General features: G+C 49.2%; 1 protein-coding gene across 1 annotated transcript in view; it reads left to right on the top strand.

Moving 5' to 3' along the window:
• Positions 1-811: 811 nt before the first annotated feature.
• The window catches only part of Sobp (sine oculis binding protein homolog), a 147,395-nt gene continuing 137,470 nt past the window's right edge, over positions 812-10,736 (top strand). The window contains 1 exon segment of the mRNA XM_021644367.2: positions 812-1,575. Coding sequence (XP_021500042.2) covers positions 1,480-1,575 — 96 coding nt within the window. The 5' untranslated portion in view covers positions 812-1,479.

The following is a 10,736-nucleotide window of genomic DNA, read 5'->3' as shown; positions in this document are numbered from 1 at the left end:
AGAAGCGAGTCTGGTGGAAGAGTGTGGAACCCCCGCGGAGGGGCGAGGGTCCTGCTGGACATTGCGAGGGTGCGGGGTTTCTGGAGGGAGGGATCCTGGGCGCACGGCTGTCCCCACTAAGTCTAACCCTTTCCATTAAGCGCAGGGCGCGACAAGGGTGCACGCGGGGTCACCGGGTAAAGATGCTACTTTGTAACCGGGCATAAGTACGTTTGGGGCGGAGGGGGAAGGGAGAGAGAAAGAGAAAGAAACCCAGGGAGCTGAAGGCTGGGTCGTCCTACTTCTAAGTCGTTCCCAGGAAGGCGAGAGCTTGCTGTCAAACAGTCTGAGGGCGCGCCGGGCTGGGGACCCCTTTCAGGGACATTCTGCCTCGGTTCCCCGGAGCAGGACAATCGAGCCTGAGCGGTGGGTCGGGTCTGGGTTTCACCCCGGCTACCCGGGGCTGCAACCGTGGGGCCGAGCGCTCGCCCTGCCTCCAGGTCCCGCGCCCTTCCACCGCTCAACGTCCACCCTTCACCCCCCAGACATCCTCCCTCCGCGGGGCCTTTCGGTCAGCCTCGGAGACCAACTCGGAGCCCACCGGGGCCCGCGTCACGTAGTTCAGGAGTGGCCGGTCGGGGCAGGGCGGGGGGAGGGTCTGCCCGGAGCCGCCACGCGGGGGATCGTCGCGGGGGAGGAGGAGGCGGCGGCCGCCGAGCAGCCCCGGGAGCCGCGCAGCATCCGCGTCTCCAGCGACCGGGAAGCCACGCCCGCTCGGGAGCTGGGGGCTGGCCTAGTCCTCCCCCCCCACCTCCAGCCTCCCTTCCCTCGGACCCCTCCCCGCTCGGTCCCTCCCTCCCTCCGCCCGCGGCTCGGCTCGCGGGAGGCGCAGGGCGCCGGGGCTGGCGCGCTCTCCCGGGCGCGCACACACACACACACACACGCGCGCGCGCACATACACACACGCACACACACACACACACACACACACACACACACACGGATCCACGCACGCACGCCCAGGGCAGCTGTCTCCGCCGTGGCGGGCGCTCCTCTCGCCCATGCGGACGGACGGAGCCCGGGAAGATGGCTGACGACTCCTTCGGGCCCCGAGGATGCAGCCCGGCGGCGGCGGCGGCCACGGGAACGGCGGCGGCGGCACCGGCGGCGGCGGCAGCAGGAGCAGCGGCGGCGGCGGCAGGAGCGGCGGCGGCGGCGGCGGCATCCCCGAGGCTCCCCGGGCTCCCCTTCCCCGTGACGGCCACTGACGGTCTCCGCCGCTAGAAGAGAGACCCCGCTCCTCCCCTCGCCTGCCTCCCCCCCCCACCTCCTCCCCTCCTCCCCTCCCTCCCAGCCCCGGGACCCGCCAGCACCGCTACCTCTGCCAGCGCTGCCACCATCAGCACCACCTCCACCTCCGCCACCGCCGCCGCCGCCGCCGCCACCACCGCCGGCGGCGGCAGCAGCCATTTCATCTCCACAGAAACCAGACACAAAAACATGGCAGAAATGGAGAAAGAAGGGAGACCTCCGGAAAATAAGAGGAGCCGGAAACCGGCTCACCCCGTGAAGAGGGAGATCAACGAGGAGATGAAGGTATTTCTCGGACCCGGGGGACCCGAGGGGACCGAGCTCTTTCTCCCGTGCGCTCCCCTCGGGCTGTCGTGTGGGATGGTGGTGGTGGTGGTGGTGGTGGTGGGGACACAGGGGCGCGCTTGTCAGTTTCTTTCGGGTCCCCGGGACGCCTCGGCTCCCCCTCCAGGTGCCGAGCCGAGGCCGACTCGCGGGCTGCGTCCCCGAAATCTGCCACCCTCAGGTTGGATGGGGGCGAGGGCTGGGAGGGGGGGAGAGCGCACCGTTCACCCTCGCGGACCCCCCAGACGGCTCCAGGGGTCGCGGAGCGGAGGGCGCTGGAGCCCGGTGCGCTGGCTCTCCCAGCGCGGTCTCCCTCCGCTTCTCGGATCCCGGACCCCCTCCAAAGTTAGGAGCCGCCGGCCGGGACACCCCAGCTCACCCCCACCCCCCACCCCCGGGTTTGGCGACCCCGTTCTGCTCCGGCTCCCCGGCTGGGACCGCGGAGCTAGCTGTCAGCCGCCGGAGGGTCGGCGACGGGGTAGCCGGCGGGCTCGCCTCGCCGCCCCCCCAACCCCACCCCGGCCGCTCCTCTCCGCCTCTGCACGCCTCGCCTTCCAGGGTAGCAGAGCCGGCGAAGCCCGGCTGAGAGCCAGCTAGGCTGTCGGAGGGGCGGCCTTCGCAGCCGCCTGCCCATTGTTCGCGAGGGCCGGCCCCGAGTCCTCTCTGCGAGGCCGGGCTCCCTGCCAGGCCAGCGGTGCTCCAGAGGTGGCGAGCGCAGCCTCCTGGCGCTCCAGCTGTTCGCGCCGGAGCCCGAGAACACCGCTCAGCCTGGATGGACCCCTCTCGTCACCTCCCCCCAGCTCCCCAGATTCGTTATTTTCTTTAAAGTTGTGTGGTTTTGCTCGGGCGATTTTTTTTTTTAATCTGGTGTCTATTTTATGAGTTTCTCCATTTAAAAAAAAAATCACTTTGTGTATATAGTTTTGTTTCTATGACCTAAAAAAAAAAATGTGTAAAGCTTGCTCTTTGCATTTCTTGGCGTTCCCCCACTCGTGCACAGAATCCTCAATGCAGTCAGGTGACTTGGTCAGCCTCGGTTAAGTTTATCTTCGAAAGGCGAACTGGTTGGAAATGGTACGGGACGAATTCCACTTTGGTTGCGTTTGGCGTCTTCTCGGGTGCAGCAAGAGCGTTGAGTGAGAGTGTGGAGACGAATGTGGAAAAAGGCGCACATCGTAGGTGTTCGCGTAACTAGGTGAACGTTCTTAGCTTTCCCTCCCTCCCGAAAGTCTCGCCGGGACCCCACATTTTGGAAGTAGAGCTTTTATGTTGGGGGTTGGGGGAGGAGTGGGCGGTGGTGAAGAATTTAGTGTCTGGAAGCAGGAGGTACCCATCTGGGAAAGTTAGGAAGCTTTGCCTTGGAAATTAATACCAGTCCCGTAACAGAAACCACCATTGATTCCAGTGATAGACAGCTGAGAGAGAGAGAGATCCGTAAAGTTGTTTTCTCTCCGCAAGGGAGAGCGTGCTCTGCAGTTCTGGCCCTTCTCTCTTGTCCTCTGCTCCTACATTACTTTTCCGTGTCGTTTTAAATGGAGGGGGGGGGGGGACAAGAGCAGGCCTCTAGGAAATCACAGCTAGCTCTTCCCCTTTAAAATGCTGCCTAATGCCCTCTATATGGATGGCAGCCTTTAAGTTTCATAGGTTCTAGAATTACAAATTAGCTAATTTTAATCAAAACATGTGAAATGTTATCCCGGCTGGATATAAAGGCTGACTGTGCTCAATGCTCGGGGCTGGTGCTGTTGGCTTTGGCTGCAGGCACTTCGTGGTTTGGGAGATAGTTGTCCTTCTACAGTATAACAGATGTTTGTCTGAACTAGTGAGGAAGAAACAAAAACAACATTGTGTGAAGGGGGAAAATTACACAGTCTTCAGCCCACGCTGCAGGACTGAGTACGGGATTAAACCTGGATGCACAGAATTTCCTCTTTAAAAAAAAAAAAAAAAGTGTTATTTTTTTTCTCCAAATTGCCTTCTACTATTTAAAGTCTTAATCCTTGTTTCAATCTGCAACATTAAACAAGAAGTTATTATTATTATTATTATTATCAGCAGCAGCAGCAGCAGCACATAATTCAATTGTGGCATTTTTCTCTCTGGGTTGGACAATATGAAAGACCCTAGCAAAATTTTCAGTCGTGTCCATGTTTGCCGTGCCAGGTTGTCATGCCGTGGGTTTATAGACATTCTTCTAATATAACCTCACCCCCCCCAAAAAAAAATCCTTATTTAAAGTAGGTTCTCAAAGTCACAGAGTTATTTTGAACCCATTAATATTTTTCTGATTTTAATATTAACAGCCACGCCAACAGAGCCCCTCCCCACCGTGGCCTCACGGTATTATTATCCCTTCAGCTTCCTGAACTGAAGTATAGGGTAACATAACAAGTCGGTTGCCCTGTATAAAAATGTGTGTGACAAAATGTCATGGAGAACACAATGTAGCCTTATACAGCTTCATATCAGCGCTGCTGGGGCTGCTTGGCTGTCTTTGCCTTCATCTGAACAGCTTTCATCTGGACCAGTGTAAACTAAGCTCCGGTAAGTAATCACTGCCCAGCAGAAAGAAAGGAATGTATACAGCTAGCGGGGCCTAAGCTGTAAAAATGGAAACCTGAGCCCCCGCTTCGGATCACATATCAAGGCTTGAAGGTAGGGGAAATGAAAGGGGAAAGAGGAGAGAGAGAATGGAAAAGTCAGCCTGGGAAGTGGAGGATCAGGAGGAGGCCCCCTTGGGGAGATTTGGCCCAGGGATTAGGGAATTTTATCGTGGTGTACAGTGGCCTGCTCGGGTTTCAGCACTGCTTGGATTGAGTTGCTCCTCTGTGAGCTGAAAGAAAGGGGCTGGTGCGTTTGTGATTTTTTTTTTCTCCTTTGGGTAATAGAAAGGACATTGGTACAAGTGTCTATTTTAAGTGCAGCAAATGCAGAGTGATGAGAATGACCAGCAGAGCTGCCTCACCCGGGGACACTTTCTTCAAGATTTTCTAATCATGACAATCACATAGTTAGCTAAAAATGGCTGGAGAAGAAAAACCTGGCTGAGGTTTAGCTGACACCAGTAATGGCAGCGGAGGTGGTCTTCATGTGGCTGGGAGCTAATGTTGGTTGCTGTTTCACTAGATCAGATATCGAGTTACATTTTCGTTATCACTGCTTTAATGGATATGGCAGTTGTAACAAGTTTAAATTTGATACAATATAATTTTGTGTGTGAAAAGTACGCGAGTTGGCATGGCTTGGCTATGGTGTACCTCAGGGAAAATATCCTCCCAGCAGGAATGTTTGTCTTCCTGTGAGCTTTGTGATTTTTCTTTATCTTTTCTTCTTTTCACTTTAATTTTCCCCGGCTTAAAGAAAAAAACAACAAAGCAAAACAAAACCAAAGCTGAGCAGTCCTTTGGCTTTACTTACAACTAGTATGTCTTATTTCATAGTGACTAGTAAAGACGATGTTAAAAACTGAGATAACATCAAAAAGTTTTATAGCTTGATATCTTGAGCCTCCAAAATGACCGTGGGGATTACATCTAAGTCAGTGAGACTCTGATATACTGTTAGCTCACAGGTGTCATAATAATACATGGAAGTCTGGATGGAGGAATTCCAATACATGGAAGAGTTAATTAGCACAGGAATTCTTCCAGAATGTGGTAGGTGTGATATATAAAAACTATGTATTAATGAATGTACTAATATAAATATATATAAACTTTCTGTGATCAAGATATGTATTTGTGTACATGAATCTTAGTGAAATGTGCTCAGTAGGTCCCAAGCAATAGTACAATTAAAAAAAAAACACACTAAACTGAGTACAGATAATGAGTCAAATTTTTATCTTTTGAAACTCTGACAAAACTAATGTGATCAGAATAAGTCACTCTGACCTGGAAACTTTCCGGTATTAATTTACCTACATCATTTGGTTTCTTTATCACGTACCCAACTACAGGGTCATTTGTGTAAAATGTTTTAAGGTCTCACATTTGCTGAAGGTTTCTGTCTACAAAATATCTTCAATAACTAATTTGTACCTAAACTTGTGCTTTGGTCTCGGTTCCCACAGTTTGAGGTGTGCACATCTGTTAGTGTTAGTAGGAAAATTTCCATGGGATTTTCTAGTTTGTTCTCCAGTGGTCTCTGCTGGGCTTTAGAAACGGCCTCTGTTAATTGCAGAGACAGTCAAGCAAGCTGCAGAGGGGAACTGATGAGCTAGATAACTTGATGTTAAACAAAGGAAAGTAGGGAAATCAGAGCATGGTTTGGAAAAGCCCGTGTGTTTAAGGCTGAAATGAACTTAGGTCCAGAGCAGGTACATCCTAAGACTTAGCTTGGTAAACGCCGTCCTGATGTCAGTTGCGGTATGCCTCGTCTCAGAAACTTAGAAAGTGGGCTCGGGGCTATCGCCCACCTGAGACCTTCACACATTCTATCAGACTTCTGTGGAGTCTCAGGTGTGCTGTGTGGCAGGCCTCGGGACTAAGGTAAGTTAGGCATGGCCCCAGCCCCTTGGGAGAAGGGTTGGGATGCTGCTGAGCCTTTGGGATGCTGGGATGCAGGTGCCCATCTCAGGGAACCAGGATACAACTACAAGAGTTGGTGCAACAAGGGCTCAGAGAGCTAAGAGTCCTGGTCTGGTAGGATGGGGGTTTCTACAAGAGTCTCCACGGTGACCTGATGAAGACAGTGAATAGTAGAAAGCCCTTCTCTAAGCCTCATACAACTTGTAGGTTCCAAATACTAGGAAATGGGAAGGAACCACTCTGCTTCCTCCCGAATCTGAAATAAACATTTGAAATAGAAGAAAATGAGCCTGACAGACTCATTCCCTCCTGTGTTTCCTGCCTCTGTGCTTGCCAAGTGCTGCTCCGAGGAGCCAAGCCCTGCTTTTCTTGTGTGAGAGACAGACTTATAGTAACCAAGAGGTAACAGAGTTCTAAAGAGAGTCAAAAACAGGGCCTCAATGAAGAGTAAATATTACCGAGCACAAGTGCCTCTCTAGACGGAGACTTCCAGAGAAAGGCCGGACTCTTGAGAACTCAATGTCTGAGGGAATGTCCGTTTGCCTTATTAACGCTTTACACTTCTTTTTGAAAATTAAAATGTTAGAATAGGAAAACGAGAAGGTGGGCCATAAACAGTGTTCCCGGTGTCTAAAACTTCTTTTTTGGTGTTGAGATGTCTGCCACACTTGCTCTCTCTAAATGATGAAATTATTGAATATTTTCCTGAAAGGGAAGGGATATTACAGTGTAGAAGGAGGGGGGAAAATAGACCACTTTTTAAAAGTAGTAACAGGTGAAACATCTAAACAGACACGGAAGCTCCTGTGAGCAAGGTCTGTTGAGTATGTATTGTCGGGTCTGGAGACTGATAGATGGTTGTTAATATCTCTCATCTAAACAAAAGCCCAGGAAACGCTGACCTTCATGAAAGCCGTGGCTCTGGCAAACACTGTGGCAGGAAAACAATGCAACAAGTTTTGGTGATTTTTTTGTTGTTGTTGTTTTTTTAGGCTAGTTTTGCAGCTGGGGTAAGACACAGCTGCGCACAGCTGTACATCTGCCATGACTGCCACAGTGCCAGCAAAGGCCAGCATCCATAATTTCCCAGCATTCCTTTGACCCTTTTAGGGCAGTTGGTATCTCGGCAGCAAAGCCAAATGTGACACGTGATTGTTTACTGAACATCTCGTGGAAGCAACACAGATTTTATACGTGGCGGCACACGACTTTGGTTTTAGCCACAGAGCTTGGTGTGTATCAGTAGAAGAGTGAGGCTCAGTCAGCGGCCCTAGTTGGGTGTCGGTGCTGTAACACATCCTCTGCACTAAGTATTCCATTAAGATCGCCATGGAGACGGCCGAGGACAATGCACCAAAGTGACCCAAAGTAGAGCACAGTGACCGTCTCTAAAGGACCTGAAGCTATAAAGCTGTAGCTGGGGGTGGGGGGAGAGAGCTCAGTGTATAGAGGCTACAACACGAGTGCCAGGGCCACTTTTATTAGTCTGATCGGTCATCAGTGGGGAGTCTTTCTGATCCAACGGGGCTATAAGTAATGGAAGCCCTTTGTAATCAGCCAGGGGCTTCTAACACACCTCTTCCGCACTCTAAATTTCACTTCCTGACCTTCCTCTTAGCATAACCATAAAACAAAGCTAGTTTACCAGGTCTGTGTTGCAAGAGACAACTTAGACTCAGCTGTGGGCCCATCCTGGGCACAGAGCTGAAACTGATCTAAGCCAAATTCACTCTTACTTTGGAATGGAGCAAGCCTCCGCCTCGCTCCCTTTCCTTAGCTCTCTTAGCAAGTTCCACAAGGCTTTAAGAGTTGACCCCACAGTCAGGAGGAACATATGAACATAGCAAGAGAGAGAAATATGTTTTACAAAATGAACTAACACTTTGTTACCCATAACCATGGTTAGTAGAGAGTAGCAGCATCTCCCCTCCCCAGACATCCCTTCCCCATCTTGTGAATTGTTCAGGATTGGGAGTTTCCTTTTCCTTTGAAAGTATTTCTCATTGTGCTCTCCTTTTTGATAATACATGTCAGAATGTTGTGAAGCTAGGTAATGTAACTGACAGATTCTTTTTATTACCATTTAAACTGTGGGTATGACTGATAGAGTTGCCTATGAGTGAAACTATGTGTTAATTAATTTTTAATTGAAATTAGCCTTTTGTTTTTATAAAAACAGCACACAGTCATAGCAGAAATAGTAGAAGTAGTAATAGAAATGGGCAAAAAGTGGGGCTGAATTGATGGCTTAGGTGTTAGGAGCACGCATTGCTCTTACAGAGGCCTGAGTTTGATTGGGTGGCTCACAAGTGCCTGTAGCTCCTGCTCCAGAGGATCTGGTGCCCTCTTCTGGCCTCCACAGGTAACTGCATACACATGTGCACCTACTCCCACACATATACAAACATACACATACGACACAAATACTAAAAGTAGTAAAATAAATTTCAGACAATGGAAAGTAAAAAATAAATTTCAAGCAATGGAAAGCAAAACAAAGCTTTGATTTTTCCACTAACTGTCAGCATCTTATATATTTTATGCTTTTTTTCCATGTGTGATGTTCAATTTAAAAAATCGGTTTTCATTTAAAACTTAATATATTGTTAATAGGTTTTCAACTCACTAAAATTTATTTACCAAATATATTTTAGTTGCAAAACAGTATTCTATTGTATGATTAAACTGAAGTTTCTTTAAACAATTTCTAATTGCTTGGTACTTAGTTGTTTTTGTTTTATTTTTTCCCTAAGAAAACAACATTGAGATAAGAACTCAACATAAATCTTTTTGTATATGTTTTCTTAGGATAGTTGCTAAAATGGAAACAAATAAAATTACTAAGTTGGTATTTAAATGTTTAAGGATTTTAAGTCACGGAGTTAAAGTATCCTTTCTAAAAGTTGTAGGAACTAGAGATCTCAAGAGAAGAGGGTGCTTGCTAGTATTATCATTTTCTTTGAGGAAATGAGATAGGGTCTCACTCACATAGCCTAGGATGACCTCAAACTCGTTAGGCAGCACAGGTTGACCTTGAGTTTCTGATTCTCCATCTGCAGTGCTGAGATTACAGGCGTGTGCCCCAATACCCAGCTCATGCAGTGCTGGAGACATAACTCAGGCACTCTACCAACTGAGCTGCGTTTCTAGCCCTGAACATTTGTATGACACCTCTAGTTGGATGAGGAGAGTGTCAAGGGAACGTTGTGGAAGTTAAGAGCCAACAAGAATATATATATATAATTCATATATATGTATATAATTTGTACTATCAGAAGAGCTTGAGAGGTGTAGAAAGGGGCTGGAGAAATGTCTTGGTGGGTAAAGTGCTCATTGTGTGAGTCTTAGGACCCAAATTCAGATGCCCCGAATCCATACAGAAATGCAGGTGCAGCGTGCTTGCCTGTAACCTCAGCTCTGGAGGGCCCTGGAGACAGAAACAGGAAGACTCAGGGGGCTTTATAGCTGCCAAATCTAAATGAATTGGCGATCTCCAGGTTCACTGAGAGAATCTGTCTCAGAGGGAATAATGTGGAGAAGCAACTGAGGGCAGGCTGACTTCCTCCAGTTCTCCGTACACAAGTGCACACACATACAAAGATAAAAAAGAAAAGAAAGGAAAAAAAAAAAGAATGAAGAAATAGTAAAACTTTCTACATATCCCTGACCTAACTGCTTAATCTTATGAGAACATGCCTCCAGACCAGGGGACTGGACCATGCTCCTTCTTCAGGAGGCCTAGAGGTGAGGGAAGGTGTGAGAGAGCACCAGAAAGAGATGGGAGTGGCTGTTGGAAGTGCAAAGCCCTCAGCCATATGTGACGTCAAAAAGCTGCAGACCGAGTAGATTCAGTGTCAGGTGTGAAGTTTGAACATCCTGTCTCCAACAGTACAACTAACTAAGGAGAGTCCAGAACAATGATCAAATCCACGTGCACGCAAAATTTCAGCAGAGGTAGATGGAAGTCTGTGGTATGATTTCTTTGTAAGTTCTTGGTTGATCCAGGAGGTAGGGTCTTCGGAGTTGCTGGCCCCTTGCCACTGGATCTGTAGTAGAATCAAGCTTGGCATACGACTCCGAAAGCTAATCTCAACAATGTGGTTGCCTAAACAAGACCCGCACAGTGACATCACCAGTTGACACACCAACACGGATGGGGTGACCCTCACAAGGCCCCACCCCTAAGTGAAGAGCTATGGGGCAGTTATCGGCTGCTGAGGGGGGGGGGGCGGGGCCGAAACAGTCTTCTTCAGGGATAAACCCTCCGGTGTCATCAAATCCCAAGTGGTCTGCCCTAACACGTATAACATTCGCCCAGTAGCAAAATGAGCCCAGCAGTGTGTGGGGGTTTATATCTGTTTATATATGTAACAATAATAAAGAAGAGGCAACACATTTGAGAGGGGGTGGGGTGGGGGTGACACTGGACGAGGTGGAGGAGGAGGAGAGAGAGTGAGAATGGTGTAATATATATACAGAAGAAAGAATCGAAAGACCTCTATTTGGTTTTGATGCTCCATGATCTGAGTTTCTCTTGTCAAAGGAGGATTTCACTTCGGTTCACCAGAAGTTTATTGTGGAAACTAAACACCC

The sequence above is a fragment of the Meriones unguiculatus genome, chromosome 20, assembly GCF_030254825.1.
Source record: "Meriones unguiculatus strain TT.TT164.6M chromosome 20, Bangor_MerUng_6.1, whole genome shotgun sequence".
In the NCBI taxonomy this organism is placed as follows: domain Eukaryota; kingdom Metazoa; phylum Chordata; class Mammalia; order Rodentia; family Muridae; genus Meriones; species Meriones unguiculatus.
This window is presented reverse-complemented; position numbering and strand designations above follow the sequence as displayed.